General features: G+C 37.4%; 1 protein-coding gene across 1 annotated transcript in view; it reads left to right on the forward strand.

Annotated features, from left to right (window-relative positions):
* LOC145692941 (activating signal cointegrator 1 complex subunit 1) overlaps nucleotides 1–21,025 on the forward strand; it is an 82,871-nt gene extending 61,846 nt beyond the window's left edge. The window contains exons 7-8 of the mRNA XM_081768525.1: nucleotides 3,443–3,594; nucleotides 20,598–21,025. Coding sequence (XP_081624651.1) covers nucleotides 3,443–3,594; nucleotides 20,598–20,714 — 269 coding nt within the window. The 3' untranslated portion in view covers nucleotides 20,715–21,025. The remainder of the gene's footprint in view (nucleotides 1–3,442; nucleotides 3,595–20,597) is intronic.
* The last annotated feature ends 514 nt before the right edge of the window (nucleotides 21,026–21,539 follow it).

Here is a 21,539-nt window from a genome sequence, read left to right on the forward strand (position 1 = left end):
GTGGATCTTCAATAGCTTCATCCTCTGCCTCGTACTGAAGCTGTGTCTTCTTTCGATTCGAGCTTGCACTGTATTACCTGTCCGTGGAACATCCATATCTAATGCTGATGCCAACTCCATCGCATCAATTAAGTAAGGTTGAAACTTTGCATAATTTCTGCTCCTCTCAAAGTATTTAGATATATTTAGAAGAAAACCGACAGCATCCGAAACATGAGAATCAATGCTTTGGAGACTTTTGCTTACTATGTTTATGTGGAGTAAAAAGTCATACCAGATAACGAGTGAGCAAAGAAAGTAAAGCCACACAGCTGGTTTGCTATACATAGAGGATCGCAGGCGACCATTCTATCTGTTCTATTGTCGTTACTTATTTGAAGTAAGGCATCATAAACCTCTCCTATTTGATATCTAAGTGGAGTTAGAGCATCAATTCGGGTCTCTCACCGTGTAGTGCTGAATAGTTTTAAAGTGAGGCTCTAATATGTTCCTTTAGTATGGTCCAACGTTGAACTGACGGAGAAAATGAGTCATAAACCTTTTTTACTATAAAAAAAATGAAACGGTGAACTGAGGTGTTCTGGTTGCATCGTTAACGACAAAGTTTAGTAAAGGAACATAAAAGGCTTGGGAATTTATTTATAATATTCTCTTCTGAATATCTGAATGTTTGCTTTTCTTATTGGAACCATTGTCATATCTTTGGCCCTTCTTGTCTTCGATAGGAAGTTCATTTCCTGTAGCTGTTTAATTATTACTTCTGTCAGTCCTAGACCAGTGGTGTCTGTTACTGGTACGAAACCAAGAAAGTATTCGCAAATTTTTACAAGGCATTCTTCATTACTGTATGCATATAATTTGTACAAAACGATTGTTATTTGCTGTGTACCAGAAATATCTGGTGTACAGTTTAGTATTATACTATAATATGTTGCAGCTCTCAACAAAGACAGTATTTTACTTTCAATTTACTCACTAAGAATTGGAATAATTTCATTTTGAACATCTTTTCCTTAGTAATGGTGGTATTTATTTTGTCCTCCCATGATTCTTTTAATGTGTTCAGCCATGACGCTGTCAAATTTATATTGCTTAAATAGGCCTATAAAAACAATTATATATAACGTTTCTCTAAAATTTAATTGTTGATAAGATATGAAAAATTTGTAAATTGGTTAAAAACTCGCTGCTAGAACCTAAATGTCTCTAGGTGTTGTAGGCTAGAACCACTTGTCTCAAGTGGAATTGTACCTTTTGCATACTTGGAGTGGAGCGTTAGAATATTGCTGAATAGAAAAAAAAATATCAAAGACACTTGATAATCTTACCCGCTCTAGTTGGAAATCTTATCTATGCCGCTGCAAGGGAAATCTTGAACGAGATACCTGTGGCTAGTAGTGGCCTGTGGTATCATTGAAAATGAGAGGAATGCTCTGAATTTCCTGAGTGAGTATTTTCCTGAATGTGAGTAAACTTTCCTGAAGTTTAATTACATTCTCAGGTGAACACAATTTTATTTTTCCATGTGGACGTATTATGAACCATTATATTTTGATAGTATTCTTTTCTTATTTAAATTTTGCCGCCCACTAGATGTGCCGCTCTGGGCGGTGGCACGGCTCGACCCCCCCTCGCGCCGGCCCTGACTGTGTCATTAGAAAACAGTATTAAATAATCTTCGTAAGCTTTTGTTTTTGCTATAAGATTTAAGTCCAAAATTACTTATACGTTAAAAACCCCCTTTCCTGATCCATCCTTTACAATCTGCAAGTGGACTTCGGTGCAGGACCTAGAAACCCAACGATACTGTTATCAAAACTGGATTTAACAGGTAAGTATTGGAATACTAATTACTGTATGATGATGTATTTTGTATCTTCGAGAAGGTTTTTTTTTTTTTTTTTTTTTTCATAAAGAAATTAGGATTAAACATTGATTTAAAAGTGATTTGGATAAGGATTGGATATTACAACAAACAACTTTATTAACAAAAGCTAAAACATGAAGTGAAATCTTTTAGTTTTATGTCCCTCGCTTGTGCTTGCTAGGCTAAAGGAGACAGTAATGACGAGAAATGAATGAAATGGTGGAATGAATAAAGTGGGAAGAAACGAGAGAACCTCGAGAAAACCAACGCACACGGTGTTTATCCACCACAAAGTTCACTTGGCGCGAGCTGGGATCGAAACAGGGACCCCACGCACCAGAGGTGAACGCTCTACCACTGAACTACCGCATCCTTATGAAAGTTGAAAATCTACATAGCTGTGATAGTGACTAACACAAAGAAATGAAAATCATATGTAAATTAAGATGGTGGAATGTTATATTAGTGGCTGATATCTCTGCTTATATGTAATTATATGTCTGTGCCAGTATTTGTTTTCAGATAATAGGATTTGTTAACACCAAAAATTAAATGCAGAGACTGCAACATGAACGACCATCATCATTAGTGAAAGTTTATATCCACAAGTGACAAAGTTTGTAGAAAATATGTAAATATTTTGCGTTCTAATCAGAATTAATGCACTTTTTTGTGTTGTGATCAGAATTGAATTAATGGTCCACTTTATGTATCCTTTGAAATCTATATAAGCTGCGTTAAAGACTACAGGAAAATAATTGAAATTATAAAATTTCTCTAAATTAAGAATACAATTAGGTCAGTATCAATATCTGAGTGGTTAAATATTTGTTGATAGCTGAAGGTGGTAGTATAAATCGATATATAAAAATTAAATTGATTTTCGGAATGTACGTGCTGCATAAACATTATTATTTGTTCCCGGCATTCGCTTCACTGAAAATAGGTGTCCCGTCTGTTGATAACTTTATAGATAGTGTAGGCCATAGCTATCAAATCTAGGTTTCAATACGGATTACTTTCACAAAATTATATATTGGATATTATATGCTAAAAGCCAAAGGCATGATGATACTAGAAGAGTTAAGTTCTATTCAGAATGCAAGAAGATTTATATTCTAATATTCCAACTAGTCATTGTAGAAATGTTGATTCCACTGATAGCAGTCAAGTTTTTCAGACTTAGTATGTGGCGTTTCTTGCTCATGAAGAACTTTCGTTGGTCATGTGGTTTCCCGATAACATGTGGTCATCACATTGACTCCCTATCTAATGTCTTGGCTTTCCTGATATACACACACATTATACAGTTCACATCAACTTGGTCCCAAACTATGACGTCCGTAGAGAACTGTATTTTGAACTTTCCGTAATGTATTGTTTAGATTCACAAGTTCACCTTATAGTGTTGTTAGTCTCTGTTAATTCTGATTTATTTTGTGTATCACTATAATTAGACTTGTGCCAATATAAACATAACACTAATAATAAAATATTTTTATAATATGCTAAACAGTTAATTACATTTCTATGTATTGCTTCTTTTATAAAAATTATATTTGTGTTCCTTGATAGGACTTATGCAGAAGCAGTATGAGCAAGTGAAACTCCATGTAACTTTAATGAATACCCTATTTCGCAACGATAAAACTGGAGTATCTGAAAATGAGACTTCTAAAAGAAGACGACGACCTCGTGAGTCATTTGATGCGTCGAAAATTCTTCAAGTAAGTCAATTAAAATAGTCAATTTTATTGTTAATAAATTTATCAAAGTCTAACAAAGACGTGGGAATTTGGGAATAATCTGCTGTACAAAAGCAAGAGATCCTACATGATATGAACACACATACATGATACGATCATACGAACTTCATGTTTTGATCAAATTCGATCTTTTGTTTTTGTGCGGAATGTTTCCGTCCCAAATATAATACGAAAAATTTCAATTTACTATTGACTCTTTACTGGACTTTTTCAAAGTTTCTATCGTGGGCGAAAGAGAGAGACTTTGAGCATGAGTGTACAATGAGACTACGAGAGGCCTGGTGGTCGTTTCGCAGGATTTCTGCTCATGCGGACTCTGTGACGTGTCAGTAGTTTATCGGTGGTGTATATGGTGAAAGGAAACAGGTTCTTACATCAGACCAGCAGGGACACCTGGACTAAAGAATCGTTCGGATTGCTTTAACTAACGAGACGGTGACCACAAGTGTAGTCGTAACTACTATGGTCCCCCATTTGATTGCAAGAATACTAAATAATGGATTGTGTGAGGAATGACCACGCTCCCGCGTTTCTCTCTTGCATGTTTATCCCTGACACTTGCTCATTGTCGAGAACGTCTTCAATGACAAAAAGTGGAGCAACGAGGCAAAATGAAGAGCAGTGGTATTGAGCGATGAGAATCGTTACTGTTTCTGACATACTGACTGCTATCTGCATATCCGTAGACGTGCAGGTAAACGGAAATGAACAACATGAAATTTGATTACATCATACATTCATGCAAAGTTGTAAACAGTCACTTTTGAAACGAGCTTAGCTTAGCTCAAACTCAAAATGTAAACAGTGAGTTGACTCATGCTCAAATTCAAGCTTTTTAAAAGTAACGCGCTCAGTTTTACGCTCAACATAAGGAAAACACGTTCTGATGATTTAAAAACTAAAAATATTTACAATGGTGCCAGTTGAGAATGGTCCTGATTACAATTGGAAATATTAGGATAAAATATATTAGTTTACAATGGTCTAAGGAACTCATTTGTACAACCGACAAATCTGTTATTACAGTAATAAGATAGAACGTGACTTCCATATGTGCCTCCATAAGAGAAGCACTTCACACATCTTATGTACTCCGACACCTAATAAGCACTTGTCTTAAGTATTGTAAAACTTTGTGACTTCGAATAGTGTCCGCCCCTGCCATTCACTTGCCTTTGCTCCCTCAGCCCTTGTACTTGCCTTTGTTTTATGAAACAAATATTTTTGCCCAGCATGTTTAACGAAATGACAATCTGCTAACTGAATAAATGTAATTAAACCATCAAGAGACTTGTTTGGTGAAAAATGAACACTATTTTGCAGCCATATTTTGTATGCTGGGCAGTTCTTAATCTGTGCGAAAAGAATAAATCCGTCTACATTATTCAAGGTTTCAAGTATTAGAATGAATGCTTTAAAATGGGTTATTCCATATGAAATTGCTTGGCATCAATGAGAATTGCGTCACCATTTTTAATTTTTAAAGATTTTTTTGAAATATACTATTACCATATACTTCGCAGCACAATTTTTTTTTTTTTTTTTTAATTTAATTTAAGCTAGTTTGTGAGTGGTGGTCATTTTTGTTGAGCACTTCATGCCAGTGACTGCAGACGTTAGCGTAAACTTGTATATCTCAGGACTGGGCTATTGAAAAATATTGCAACAAATACCATTTTCTTCAGCACTTTTCTTTTTTAATTTTGTCTCTTAGCATGAAAATCCCTAATTAAACCCTAATAGATAAACATTACTCCCTAAGTTTAGTATCGAAATTTAACAAATTCTACTTTTCAGAGCTGTGGTTTGTAATGAAGAGGTGAAATATCAAGGCTGATTTTTTTTTTATTACTAAGATTGTTGGAAAAGTCATGTCCATGGCGAGCTTAAGATGAAAACCAATGAGAAAAAAAAAGTTAATATTTTTCTGTGTAATCACCTTTCATTTCTGCACATCGTCTCTATTTTGTTCCAAGTGACTCAATGCCTTCAACATAAAAAGATTTCTCCTTGGAGTCGAAGAACTGAATCACAGCATCTATTACGTGCTTGTCGCTTGAAAGTCGCTGGCTCTTGAGGTATTTTTTTCAAATGACGAAACAGATAATAATCAATTGGGACTAGGTCAGGACTGTAGGTTGGGTGGAAAAGTTGAGTCATTCCCTGTCCTGTAATAGCAGCCTGCGCAAGATGGGATGTGTCCAGACGCATTGTCATGAAGCAAAATTCGACAATTTGCATCTCCGCGTCGTTTATTCTGAACTGCTTGGCGAAAATGTTCAAGTTTTTTGTAAGTAGTTCCTGAGATGGTATGTCCCTTTGGTATAGCTTCAAGCAAAAGAATTCCTTCCCTGTCCCAGAAAACAGTTACCATAACCTTGCCAGTCGATTTCTTTGCCCTGAATTTTTTTTGGAGTCGGTGACCCCTGATGCTTCCACTGCATGAACTCTTGTTTAGATTCTGGGTCATATCAGTGAGCCCATGTTTCATCCTCTGTCACTACGTGCTGGTAGAAGTAGTTATCTCCTTTCATAAAATCCAAATTTTCCTAACACATTTGCACCCGAGTTTGCTTCTAAAAACGTTCAAATTGTGAGGAACCCATCAGGAACACACCTTTGTGAGCCGAAGATGTTGGTGTAGAATATCCTAAACACTATGAATATCAATCCTTATTTCCCCGGCTATTTCTCTAATCTTTTTTCGTCGATTGGACATTACCAGTTTTTGTACAGTTTCCACAACTTCAGGTGAAGTTGCTGTTTTTGGTCGAACACTCTAGGCTCATCTTCGACGTTTGTTTTACCCCGCTTAAATGAGCTTATCCATCGTGTTACCTGTCGATGCGACAGTACATCATCACCATACACTTCCTCCAAGTTTTGATGAATTTCATTAAAACTGACGCTCTTACGAAAGAAAAAACGAATCCCATGTCTCCGTTCTAAATTAGTGTTTTCTGGGTTTTGCTCAACTTGTGCATTTGTGGAGGCTCTGGTGACCCGGTCACTTTACATTTCGCCTTGAAATCTTGTCCACCTTCTTAAATATGCTTGTCCTTTATGGCCAGGTTGCTTTCATTCACCTAAAATAGAAAATAGAGGTTAGTAGACATAACTTTCCCAACAATCCTCGTATAATTTCATACGGTACTATAGTTACTATAGCTAGAATAACAACACATATATACATCTATATAAGAGAAAACTAGTATAAATTTCAATTTAGATATTTGACTTGAACAAAGTTGTGAATTTAAAAAAAAATGCACAGAAAATGCATGTTTACCCTACTGTCAATCATTTGTTTCTAAACTAAATACTTAATCAACTTAAATCATAGAATATATTGATGTAATTTATTATTTCTGTTTTAATAATAAATGGTGAGCCTATAAAGTTTAGCCTGTAAAAAAAAAAAAAAATAAATAAATTAAATTAAAAAGCACATTCACAGAAGCCTCGGATCAGGACTGATAGCTTGACAGCCCTCAGCAAAGTAAATTGGATATGAGATTTGGAACGTGGAATATAAGAAGTCTTTATAGGGCAGGCGCGTTAAAATCCGTAACGAGTGAGTTAGAGGAATACAGTAGAAGTTAAGATAATTAGATGGGAAGAAAGTGGAGCAATGAAGTCCGCAAATTTTACGTTCTTTTACGGGTAAGAAAATAAAAATTGCCAACTAGAAATAGACTTTTTCGTTCACAAATGAATATCAGAAATTAAGCGGGTTGGATTTGCTAATAATATACTTTCTTTTATTACTTTTAAGGGTCGGTGGTGTGATAATATTGTTTTAAATGTACATGCCCCAACAGAAGGTAAGAATGACGATATAAAAAACAGATTTTACGAAGAAGTAGAACAGGCATTTCACCAATTCCCGCGATACTATATGGAAATTCTGTTAGGGATTTCAATGTGAAGATAGGACGAGAGGATATTTTCAAGTCAATAATAGGAAATGAAAGTCTGCATAAGGAAAGTAATGACAACGGGGTGACTCGTGAACTTTGCAACATCCAAGAACCTTATCGTGAAAAGTATAAAATTCCTATATCGCGAACGTTCATAAATATACTTGGACCTCACCCGATAGAAAAACACTTTAACTTTATAAAAAAAAATATATAAAAAAATGGAAAAAAAATACTAAAATAAATGTAAAAATGATATTGTGGTTTTGTATGATGTTCCTTTCCCTTGAGACTACAGGCTATGCTGAATGCGTCACCGACTAGTGACACCGAACCTACTGGGCCCGTATGGGCTCGTCATCAACAGTCACTGATACACTCACCAAGCCAATCATCTACGGAAAATAGAACTCAAATCTTGCCCGAAAGTGTAAATATTCCAAAGTCTCCTCCATCTCAACTCACAGCCCGGTATCCAGGCCTGCAGTTCATTATCCACATCCCATCCGGAAATAGGTTGTGAACCACGACTACAGACACAGGACACCGACCTACGAATGGAGCTGGCAATGAGCACAATGAAGATCTTAATGTTGTCTGTAAAAGCCCTATTTGAATAAAAAAAAAATCTTACGAATCTCGAAAAAAGGAATTTTGCAACTAAAAAAAAAAAATCCAAACTGAGATTTTGATTTAAAACTGATAAAATGAGAGAATTTCTACAGATTCGGTTATTTTCAACCCCGGTCACACTAAGGAAGTCTCTTCCCTTGATTCACAGCTATTTCATTTTCCCCAGTAAACTTATCGTGTACGCACTGCTCGCTGCTTTGATCACGCTTCACATACATACCAAAACATAACTGTAACTCAATATTGCTACTACTTCTTAAAACTACAAGATCATTATATTCTGTATTCGACAAGAAAAAGATGTTTTCACGGCTAGTAATTTTTATTCGAAAATATTCATGAAAATAGTTTGGACAAAATATTTGATAAAAGAAAATCTTTACACTTGTCTGACATACCCATCTAAGAAACTAATATCGATTTCTATAACTTTCAGAGCCAAAAACATTATTTAATTTTCTACATATATTCCTAAAATATTCATATTCCTTTAATATTCTTGACTTTCAAAACATTCACATTGAATTGACACAAAACAAACGAAAATGACACAACATAAATACATTATACTATCGAAAATAAAACATCACTGCATAATATTGTGGTTAGCTACTTTCCGCTTTTCTTTATCTTATCCTTTGGTGCTTAAAAAAAAAACCGCTGTGCATTAAGATTGTGGCCGGCATAGAGGATTTACGCTCTTCGCTACCTCACTTACAGCTCGGACCCACTGGACAATCTAGCACAGGTAGACACTCACATAATATATTGACATAACTTAAACCTAAAGTCCCTATTCTAGCTAAACTAACTTAACCTAAACAAGAATAAAAATAAAAAAAAAATCACACATATATTTCATGAAGCACCATCCTTATTTTATATTTGTGTTTGTTTCGCTACCACATTAAAACCGAAGACGCAGTGGTCTCTTGCGTTAGTGTCGCTCTGAAAACCTAAGTTTTTTTTTAATAAAGAAGAGGAAAAAAGTATCTGCTAGTAATTATTAAAAAAACTGAAATTTCTAAAACTTGATGGGTATCAGAATAGTATATTACGGAGGTTTAGCCTATTGATGAAGATTTCCTGTTACCGGCACGCAAAATTCATGTACCCTTGCACTTAACTGTAGCCGTGAATCTGACACTTACTACCAAAAATCAACGTTTAGAATTATTTGTTTAAAACCAAAGAAAACATGCCAAAATAAAATAATATTTAATTTCGAGCAGTGTTACCGAAAAATGAATAATTTCAAGATTTCAGGGAATCTAAACATCTTTACTTCACTGGGGGAAAATGTGTGTGTGGTACACACATTTTCTTGCGGTTACGACAATCGCTCTGTGCTGAAATAATCTAGCTTTCTTCCCCCCCCCCCCCCCCATTGAATGAAATCACGATGTCACATTGACCAAATCCGCATGTGTGCGGCGTTGAGGGAAACTTAATGCACTTAACACATCATGTTATGAATTTCACACATGCCCAAGAGAATATAATCGCACATGTTTGTTCTACCAAAACCAAGGAATTTTGAAGATGCCAATACCTGGATTGAATTTTCACTTTCACTGGTTCCTACTTACGTGAGTCCATTCCTTCGACAGCGACTAAACGGATATTAAAAAAAAAGTGTTATGATAAATTATGCCACTAGAATCTCCTTGGAGATTCTTAACTTGTGGTTCCAAAAAAGTTTCAGATACTAATAACTGTAGCACTGATCTAAATGGCTATTGAGCGTCACTCAACTTCTTCTTCTCCGACGCTAGCTCACCGACTCAATATTTACTCTCTGTCACCGTCTCCTCCAGCTTCTCTTACGTTCTCTCGCTGATCGAGAACGTAAAATTTGCCAATAAGCTCATTCCATAACAATAAGCACATTCCATACTAGTATCCCTTATTCACGACGAAGATCACCTCACAGTTTAGAATATTACTTATTTTACAATTCCGTTAAAACACCAAACACAGCACGTTTATCTCTGCTGATTACTTCTGATACTAGTCCAAAACGAAGAATTTATCACAGTTTCAAAGTAAAGACGAATTATTTCAAAATTTCTACAGACGCCGAACACTGCACGTCTGTCTCCTGAAATGGCTGACGATGTAAGACAAAGAATTACATGAAGATGATCCCTAATTGGAAGATAATCGTGACGTAACTATCGGATGATAGGCTTCTATGCGAAGATCAAAGAAAGCCGAAATCTCAGCCGCAGCTGTGATTGTGGATTATCCAATCAAATAATTTACTTCGAAAACAAAGAGATGCACCAAGAAGAAATTATGGCTGACTTTCTCAATTTGGAATTTTGAAGAAGATTTACGAAATTAAAATTTTTAGCTTTCTTGCGAAGATTCCCTATGCCGAAATATGTATAAAAATCAACTGAAAATCATTAAAAAAGCTGGAATATACACTTATTTTCTAAAATAATGTTATATTTTTGGATAAATACGTAAAATATACAAAATATCATTACTAATCATGTATTCTTCATGTAATATTCATTAAAACAATTTTACTTTACTAAAATTACGCAAAATTTACGACCTACGGTTTTCCTACTATAAAATAAAACAGTTTTTCTAACATTCTAAATAATATTAAAATTTCCCTTCCAATATACAAGGTGCTCAAAAGCACCGGGCCATGTTACGTTATGCCGAGCATAAGGTAACATCCTCCGGGAGCTTCGGAGAAAAAAAAAATCTAAACTTATGAGTTCTTCTTAAGTTGGGTTTTTTTTTCTGTTACTACAAAATACTGGAGATTATACAAGACAAAACATTATTTTTTTTCTCGATTCTAATCGCAATTATACATACACCCTATATAATATTATATCCTAATCTAACCTTAACCTATAAACTAAGTTCTTTTTTTTTTTTTTTATATCCTTCTAACAACTCCTTTCTTTTCTCTTCAGAACAGCGAAACAGTTTCAGATTGTCAAAACTCTGAACTCCTATGTTTTCTCCCTTCAGAGTTTGCAATCTCGCTGAATTTCGAGTTAAGGAAACCACTTTGTAAGGCCCAACGTAGATATGCATAAATTTAGCAAATACCCTTTTTGGTATTGACGACACATGGTGAGTTTTCACCATCACCAAAGAACCTTCTGTGATGATGTCTTCTTGTTTCCGCAGCTTTCTTTCCTTCTTCGGTTCCGCTGCTGGAATAGAAACTACAAATTTCTTGTCTTCCTTTACTTGCACCGTCTCTTTGGGCCAAACGAAGTTCTCTTTGAAGCTCTTGGATGCTGAATACGATAAGAAACGCTCCGCTGGAGTACATCCGAGAGCATCACACCAAGAGTGATTGGACAAGTCTTGGGCTGCTTTGAGAAAACTACTCCATTTGGACTGGTTGTCACTGCAATATAGGCGGAGAATGCGATGAAGGTCACGATGTCTGCGTTCGATAATGCCATGAGAGGCCGGATGGTATGGCGTGGTAAGTATATGTTTTATCCGGTGTTTTTGACAAAACTCTTTCCAGACGCGCGACAAGAACTGCGGACCTTGGTCACTCACCAAATACTTCGGGTATGGTAGCTGATAATAATATCTCTTTTCAAGGACCGCCACAATCTCTCTTGTGTGTGCCGTCCGAAGAGGGAAGAAACACACAAAACGACTGTAGACGTCCAGGATGGACAAGATATATTTATATCCCTGGCTCTTAGGAAGAGGTCCGACCAGATCGAGGCATTGCTTCTCAAAGGAAGAAGACGCCTCAACATGACAGGGCTCCTTTCTAATCACCCGGTAGGAGTATTTGGTTCGTGCACAAAGAAGGCACTCTTGAATATACTTTGTAAAAGTCTCACGCATACCTCTCCAATGAAACATGGCCTTAGCGAACGACAAACATCGCTTCACTCCAAAATGGCCTTTGTTGTGGATTGCCGAAACAATATTTTTCACTGAGCTGGAAGGAATGACCAGCAACCAAACAGAATTTTGAGAATTTCTGACGTAAACCAAATTATTCTCCACACGTACCCTAGTATTGTTTTGACAACCTTTCCAAATGGTATGTAATTTTCTACAATACGGATCTTTCCGCTGTTCTCGCTTCAGTTCCGCGACATTCAAGAAATCAGTGTCCTCCGCGGTCAAGAAATTTACAAAATGATCCTCTTCTGCCTGAGGAATTTCTGGAGGATAGCGACTCAATAGGTCAGCGATTTCATTGTCCGAGCCTTTGATGTGAATGAATTGAAGATCAAAACGTTGCAGTTTGAGCAGAAGACGAGTAGTTCGAGCATCTAGGTTTTTCAAACTGAAAGCATATGTGACTGCGGCATTGTCACAGTGGACCGTAGTCCGTCGACCTAAAATGAAGTATGAAAATTTTTCACAGAGGAAAAGAACTGCAGCTAATTCCAACTGGAACACTGACAACGAGGCCTCGTGCGGTTTTATTCGCCGACTCGCATACGCAATAACCTCCGGATCATCCTGTCCCGGGGGATATTGCGCCACATAGCCGGCCAATGACTCCGCAGATGCATCGCCGAACAAATGAAAGTCAAGATTAAAATCCGGTTGCGCAAGTGCGGGAGGACTACTTAAGAGTTCTCTCAGCTGATCAAATTTTTCTAGTAACTCCGGAGAGTATTAAATCTTTCGATCCTTTTTCAGAAGATCATAGAATGAAGCTGTTAACCCCGCAAAGTCAGGGAAATGTCGCTTTCGCCATCCCACGAGACCCAGAAATCTTCGTAAAGCTTTCTTAGTTCGTGGAAGAGGAAAGTGACGTATGGCCTCGTTACTCTTTGGATTAATTTTCACTGATGATCCTGAAATAATGTGTCCAAGAAAAGGAATTTGTAATTGAAGAAAATTACACTTTTGAAAATTGAGCGAAAGATTTGCCGAACGAAGAGTTTCAAAGACCTTTTCCAGATGTTGAAAATGTTCGTCAATAGATAATGAAAAACAAAGGACGTCATCAAGATACACAATGAGAAAATTTTTGAAAGGCTCTAAACCGAAAAAAGTATGCATGATTGATTGGAAAACGGCTGGAGATGATTTCAAACCCATGGTTAGACGTGTCATTTGATATTGACGACCTTTGTAAATGAAACTAACATATTTGTAAGAGTCTGGATGGATCGGGACACTATGATATGATTGCGTACAGTCCAACGAGGTGAAAATGGTTGCACCACTGACTCGCGCGATTAGATCGGAGATCGGTTCGACCTGAATCTTTGGTGCAATCACACGCTCATTGATACCACGCAAATCAATCACGGGCCTTAGCTCTCCAGACGCCTTACGCACAATATGTACAGGGCATCTGTAAGGTGAAGGACCTTCTATGATGATTCCAAGTTTCAACCACTTGTCCAGCACTTGCTCAAATTCCTTCTGGAGGTGAACAGGTACAGGATACAACTTTCCTACCACGGGAACGTCGTCTGAAAGCTGTATTCTATACGGCTCAACCTTCACGACTCTGGGATTCTCCGTGAAAAGACAACGAAACCTGGTTAACAACGAAAATAATCGATTCCTAGAATTTGAATCTAAATCAGTTCTTTGAGAAACAAAATTTTGAATTTCTTCTTTAGTAATAGCTGGTTGATATAAAGAGTCTTCCTCTTTATCCGATGATACTTCTGCAACTGTGACTCGACAACAATGCTGCTGTTCCATGCTAATGGAGATGGTCTGTCCAGAATCAGTCTCAAGAGAGACTTCTTTCGATTTGCAATTTAGAAGAACATGATACCGAATAAAAAAGGGGAAACCTAGGATACAGTCTGTTTTTAATTTCTGAATCACATATACTGGAACCTCGAAAACGTAACCTTGAATCGTAAAATTTAGTATTTGAAAACCTTTGACCTGAAAAGATTCGTCTCCTGCGAAACCTCGTAATGAAATGTTGGATTTTGGACGAAGTTTAGCTGACGGATAAATTTCCTTGATCCTCCTCCAAACGTCTCCAGACAACAAATTCGTATCCGCTCCAGAATCCAGGATACAGACTAAAGTCAAACTCCCAACTGAACAACTTAACGTAGGGGAAGGATAAGTTAAAAGAATACCTTTCTCCGCACTGGAGTCACACTCCTTCTCGTCGATCACGAAACGAATCGAGAACAGAGGCGTGCCCAATTTTGTCTCCCGATTTTCGGAATCTGCCAAAACATTGAATTTTGAATTTGGAGGGTTTGTATCAAAATCGAATGAGGTTCTTACCAAATTGGAATTTTGACTTCTCGCTAACTGATCCTGTTCTTTCTGGGGAGTTGAGGAATCCACATCGCAGTCCACACTCTCCCCTAATGAGGGCTGCGGTATGCATTTCCCAAACTATTCCCGTTCGTTCCCGGTGGCTGAGCCATCGTAGGTACGAATGTCGAATATTGCGGAGGCCACCCAGCGGACATCGCCATGTTCACTCCTGGGGAAGAAGTGGACGTGGGAGCCGCCACTCCCCCTCCAGGAAGTAAATTCGGCGCATATCCCGGATAGGCTTGCGCTCCTGTTGAGTTCATCGCGGTTGGCGCGCATGTCTGAGATGTACCCCGCGGATACCCGTAACTCATCGCCGCTGGTTGGTAGCGTTGGTTGTACCCATACGGAGCATTCCGATTTCCATAACCATCTCTTACCCAATTCGGTCTTTCTTGATTGGGCCAAGGTCTTCGGGACTGAAAGTTCCTTCTTCGACCCCTGTTTCCAGAAAATCGGTCATCTCCTCCTTTGCCATTGGAATTTCCTTCCTTCCTCTTGTCTTCGTCTTCCTCCGTCTGAGACGAAGTATCCTTGGTTGTTTGTTTTCCTGACTTTTCGGCCCTTTTGACGACCTTTGCCCGACGCACCTGAAAGCGTTTAAACTTCTTGTCAGTGACCGGTTCACTCGGCTCCGGATGTCCCTCAATCTCGGCTATTTTAACCATAAGGTGTTGAATATTTTTCGGCTCAACAGCCCTCAACAACTTGGCATCACCAGCTGGTAAACAATCCAAGACAATCTCAATGAGTTCGGTTTCATCCGGGTGCTGTGCCACCGCATAATATTCCGCTACAATTTTCCATGCAAAATCTGTCAATCGGTTGTACTTCGCTCGATCATACTTCATCCCTTGAATGAACTTCTTTTGCAATCTTTCCATCCTTGCCGAAAAATAGTGTTCGCGAAATAGACGCACAAAATCCGCATAACTATTGATGTCTTGACAAACAGTCTGAAACCACGTCTTTGCCCCAGCGGTTAAACAACAAGGTACCAAGGTTAGACGTTCGTGTTCTGATGCCGAAATTACCCTAAACGTTTGTTCTGAATTTTCTAAGAATGATCTAGCCAAACCGTATTCACCAGCGAACGTGGGTAGGTGATTTAATTCAGAAAGTCTTAAATTTAGAGTTCGCTTCCCAAAGCCTTCCTCGCTTCTACTGGGGTTCACGGGAGAATTGTGGCCAACGACGGGGCTCTTCGCACCCAAGTGATTTTGACCGAAAATAGAATAATGTTGATAATTTTGTCCAGAAGTTAAGTTGTCTGGCATCGATACCACCGCGTGACCATCCATTCCCTCTTGAACTCCAGCACACGAAGGAGTCATGTCTACCACATTACTAGAGGACACCACATGGTTCAACCGACACCTGATATTTGAAGATCCTGACACCTGAGGTGAAACTAACAATGGATTCGACCTCCTGGACAACGCCTGACAACCGATTGTCTCAACACAGGATGTATGCGACTTGCTTAAATTCAATGTATGTGAGGATAATTCAAATGGAAGGACATTTGTGCCGTGAATGCTGGTCGGCTGACAGACAGAGACAGTCACCGTGGGAATAGTACGAGTCTCCCCAACTGAAGAGACCGGTATATCCACTTGGATGTCTGACTCGGTCCCGTCAGAATCGATTCCATCACAGACAACAAAGTCTCGCGATCGTTTACGTCCACACCGTTTGTCTTTTCTTTGGTTTTGTTTCTCTTCCAACGTCCGAATCTTGGCTTCAAGTGCCTGACACGACCTTTGGGTACTTAGTTCGAGATGTGAGAACCCCTTAGTCATCACATCGTCGATTCTGCGCCTCAACCGATACCCGGAGACCTTCCTCAACGGCATCTACCCGCGCGTCTATCTTAGTCTGATAGTTCCCAACAGAGGTATATAAATCGCGAACTTCCGACCTCACAGCCTCTACGTCCTCGTTTACATGAGCCACCTTCTCATTAATCATTTGCAACAATTCAAATTTAACATTGTCGAACTTTTCATTCATATCCTGAAATTTACGGTCAACCTGATTACTCATGGCCTGAAATTTATTATCTACCTTTTCAAATTTTTCATTTAACGTTAAAGTTTGACTAAAACGTTCCATCATGACTGCAAAGTCAGTTAATTGCACATTTGAACCGGAAGCTACATTTCCTCGACTTCCTTCCTCCTTGTCAGATTCGTTCGGGCTACCCCGCGTTACACGTTCACCTTCCTCACTCTCGGTTTCCGATGACTTCGGAAGTGGCAACACTGTCACCTGTTTCGCCAGGCAAGGCTTACATAGCCACGGCTCACTACTCTTGTCTAATTCCTGAACTTGTTCATCAGACAAACCATAACATTGGGCATGTACCCATCTGAAACAACTGTCACAGTATACACTGAACCCTGCAATTTCGTCACTACAACATATATATTCGTTCGGATGACGAGATTCGTTACTCGATCTGCTACCAGCAGACATTTTCACTTTCATTAAGTTTGTTTCCCACAACATCACGCACATACAGATCCAGAAGCGATCGTGATTCATTCAATGAGGCGATTGTCATAATGATCCCCATTACAAATACTTTGCTGTGATTGTTTGTTTTCCTTAGCGCTCGCGTAGGATTGAAACAACATAAATCCTGGATAAGGGTCGCCATTTTTAACTTTATAAAAAAAATATATAAAAATAATGGGAAAAAAAATACTAAAATAAATGTAAAAATGATATTGTGGTTTTGTATGATGTTCCTTTCCCATGAGACTACAGGCTATGCTGAATACGTCACCGACTAGTGACACCGAACCTACTGGGCCCGTATGGGCTCGTCATCAACAGTCACTGATACACTCACCAAGCCAATCATCTACGGAAAATAGAACTCAAATCTTGCCCGAAAGTGTAAATATTCCAAAGTCTCCTCCATCTCAACTCACAGCCCGGTATCCAGGCCTGCAGTTCATTATCCACATCCCATCCGGAAATAGGTTGTGAACCACGACTACAGACACAGGACACCGACCTACGAATGGAGCTGGCAATGAGCACAATGAAGATCTTAATGTTGTCTGTAAAAGCCCTATTTGAATAAAAAAAAATCTTACGAATCTCGAAAAAAGGAATTTTGCAACTAAAAAAAAAAATCCAAACTGAGATTTTGATTTAAAACTGATAAAATGAGAGAATTTCTACAGATTCGGTTATTTTCAACCCCGGTCACACTAAGGAAGTCTCTTCCCTTGATTCACAGCTATTTCATTTTCCCCAGTAAACTTATCGTGTACGCACTGCTCGCTGCTTTGATCACGCTTCACATACATACCAAAACATAACTGTAACTCAATATTGCTACTACTTCTTAAAACTACAAGATCATTATATTCTGTATTCGACAAGAAAAAGATGTTTTCACGGCTAGTAATTTTTATTCGAAAATATTCATGAAAATAGTTTGGACAAAATATTTGATAAAAGAAAATCTTTACACTTGTCTGACATACCCATCTAAGAAACTAATATCGATTTCTATAACTTTCAGAGCCAAAAACATTATTTAATTTTCTACATATATTCCTAAAATATTCATATTCCTTTAATATTCTTGACTTTCAAAACATTCACATTGAATTGACACAAAACAAACGAAAATGACACAACATAAATACATTATACTATCGAAAATAAAACATCACTGCATAATATTGTGGTTAGCTACTTTCCGCTTTTCTTTATCTTATCCTTTGGTGCTTAAAAAAAAAACCGCTGTGCATTAAGATTGTGGCCGGCATAGAGGATTTACGCTCTTCGCTACCTCACTTACAGCTCGGACCCACTGGACAATCTAGCACAGGTAGACACTCACATAATATATTGACATAACTTAAACCTAAAGTCCCTATTCTAGCTAAACTAACTTAACCTAAACAAGAATAAAAATAAAAAAAAAATCACACATATATTTCATGAAGCACCATCCTTATTTTATATTTGTGTTTGTTTCGCTACCACATTAAAACCGAAGACGCAGTGGTCTCTTGCGTTAGTGTCGCTCTGAAAACCTAAGTTTTTTTTTAATAAAGAAGAGGAAAAAAGTATCTGCTAGTAATTATTAAAAAAACTGAAATTTCTAAAACTTGATGGGTATCAGAATAGTATATTACGGAGGTTTAGCCTATTGATGAAGATTTCCTGTTACCGGCACGCAAAATTCATGTACCCTTGCACTTAACTGTAGCCGTGAATCTGACACTTACTACCAAAAATCAACGTTTAGAATTATTTGTTTAAAACCAAAGAAAACATGCCAAAATAAAATAATATTTAATTTCGAGCAGTGTTACCGAAAAATGAATAATTTCAAGATTTCAGGGAATCTAAACATCTTTACTTCACTGGGGGAAAATGTGTGTGTGGTACACACATTTTCTTGCGGTTACGACAATCGCTCTGTGCTGAAATAATCTAGCTTTCTTCCCCCCCCCCCCCATTGAATGAAATCACGATGTCACATTGACCAAATCCGCATGTGTGCGGCGTTGAGGGAAACTTAATGCACTTAACACATCATGTTATGAATTTCACACATGCCCAAGAGAATATAATCGCACATGTTTGTTCTACCAAAACCAAGGAATTTTGAAGATGCCAATACCTGGATTGAATTTTCACTTTCACTGGTTCCTACTTACGTGAGTCCATTCCTTCGACAGCGACTAAACGGATATTAAAAAAAAAAGTGTTATGATAAATTATGCCACTAGAATCTCCTTGGAGATTCTTAACTTGTGGTTCCAAAAAAGTTTCAGATACTAATAACTGTAGCACTGATCTAAATGGCTATTGAGCGTCACTCAACTTCTTCTTCTCCGACGCTAGCTCACCGACTCAATATTTACTCTCTGTCACCGTCTCCTCCAGCTTCTCTTACGTTCTCTCGCTGATCGAGAACGTAAAATTTGCCAATAAGCTCATTCCATAACAATAAGCACATTCCATACTAGTATCCCTTATTCACGACGAAGATCACCTCACAGTTTAGAATATTACTTATTTTACAATTCCGTTAAAACACCAAACACAGCACGTTTATCTCTGCTGATTACTTCTGATACTAGTCCAAAACGAAGAATTTATCACAGTTTCAAAGTAAAGACGAATTATTTCAAAATTTCTACAGACGCCGAACACTGCACGTCTGTCTCCTGAAATGGCTGACGATGTAAGACAAAGAATTACATGAAGATGATCCCTAATTGGAAGATAATCGTGACGTAACTATCGGATGATAGGCTTCTATGCGAAGATCAAAGAAAGCCGAAATCTCAGCCGCAGCTGTGATTGTGGATTATCCAATCAAATAATTTACTTCGAAAACAAAGAGATGCACCAAGAAGAAATTATGGCTGACTTTCTCAATTTGGAATTTTGAAGAAGATTTACGAAATTAAAATTTTTAGCTTTCTTGCGAAGATTCCCTATGCCGAAATATGTATAAAAATCAACTGAAAATCATTAAAAAAGCTGGAATATACACTTATTTTCTAAAATAATGTTATATTTTTGGATAAATACGTAAAATATACAAAATATCATTACTAATCATGTATTCTTCATGTAATATTCATTAAAACAATTTTACTTTACTAAAATTACGCAAAATTTACGACCTACGGTTTTCCTACTATAAAATAAAACAGTTTTTCTAACATTCTAAATAATATTAAAATTTCCCTTCCAATATACAAGGTGCTCAAAAGCACCGGGCCATGTTACGTTATGCCGAGCATAAGGTAACAACACATAATCAAACTGATGTTTTCATAGATAGAAGAAGATAGTCTAGCATAACTGATGTTCGGTCCTTCAGCGGAGCTGGCTGTGACACTGATCATAATCCGGTAGCGGCGATAGTAGGGGAAAGAGAAAGAGAGAGAGACTGTCGTCGAATAAAGGAAATATTCAACATCTGAAAACGGAGATTTAATTTAAAGAACTTAGATAAGAGCCAGGTGAGAGCGGAATGCCGGATTGAAGTGTCTAATAGATTCTCGGTTTTAGAAGGTACGAAATGCATGAGTCAGACTGTTAGATATTTGTATCTGTTTAAAGTTTGATACTGTTTTCTTTTCTTTTTTTCAGAAATATGAGAACTTTGTGTTTGGTGAGCAAATGGTCACTGAAATTCATCTTTCACAGCGATACTCTTCAGGTGCCGATGGTTATTACAAATGCTCCTCAAAAGTTAGCATTTTGTGATTCAGTCAGTCTTTAAAATAACAATATTGTATATATATGATATATTGAGATGTCGAATTTAACATATTTATTGAAATACTGTTTTCAGATCAATAAATGTGTACTAAAATACCTGCAGTACTTATGTAAATACATTTCTTTGTAAACACGTTTCTTCTTCAGCTGTATCTTCTACCGAACAAGAAAACGGTGAAGGAAAGAAAGTAAAAGAAAAGCTTCGTTATAACTTAAGATCTGGATTTCAGTACTATTTTTTAAAAAAACATTTGTTATAAAATCTCAAATAAAGTTGTACTTTTGAAATATAAGAATGCACTGATTTCTTTGCTTTATGCAGTTTTTAAAACCCATGTTACTAATGAAAATGTTTTGTATATTCATTTTTATCAAAATAGTTCTCATAGATATGAAATTAAAGAGTATATAATTTTATCTCATATTCTTATATTCTTTGGGTTTTGAAAAACCACCACTACTAATGTACTTTATTTTATGTTTTGGAGTTCAACTTGCCATTCTCTCTTGTCTAGTGGCTAGCTCATGAGCCTTTGGTGAATGTGGTTCTGGATTCGATTCCCGGTGGGAGAGCACAAAAAACTTTAATTTCCCAATCGTTCACTTTAATTAATCATCCGTCTCCTGTAGACTAAAGGCATAATCAAGGAATATTAAATACAGCTTCATTTTAATTTATTTTGGGTTAACTCTCGTCTAGAATTTGTATGAAAAGTGAGTCTAATTTTACATTCGGATTTGAGTCCTGTATAATCCTACCGTTGATCAAGCCCGGAATTATACATGCTAGCCACTTGGTTAGGCGGAAAC

This window comes from Thermobia domestica, chromosome 8 (genome assembly GCF_964235325.1).
Source record: "Thermobia domestica chromosome 8, izTheDome1.hap1.1, whole genome shotgun sequence".
Taxonomy (NCBI): Eukaryota; Metazoa; Arthropoda; class Insecta; order Zygentoma; family Lepismatidae; genus Thermobia; species Thermobia domestica.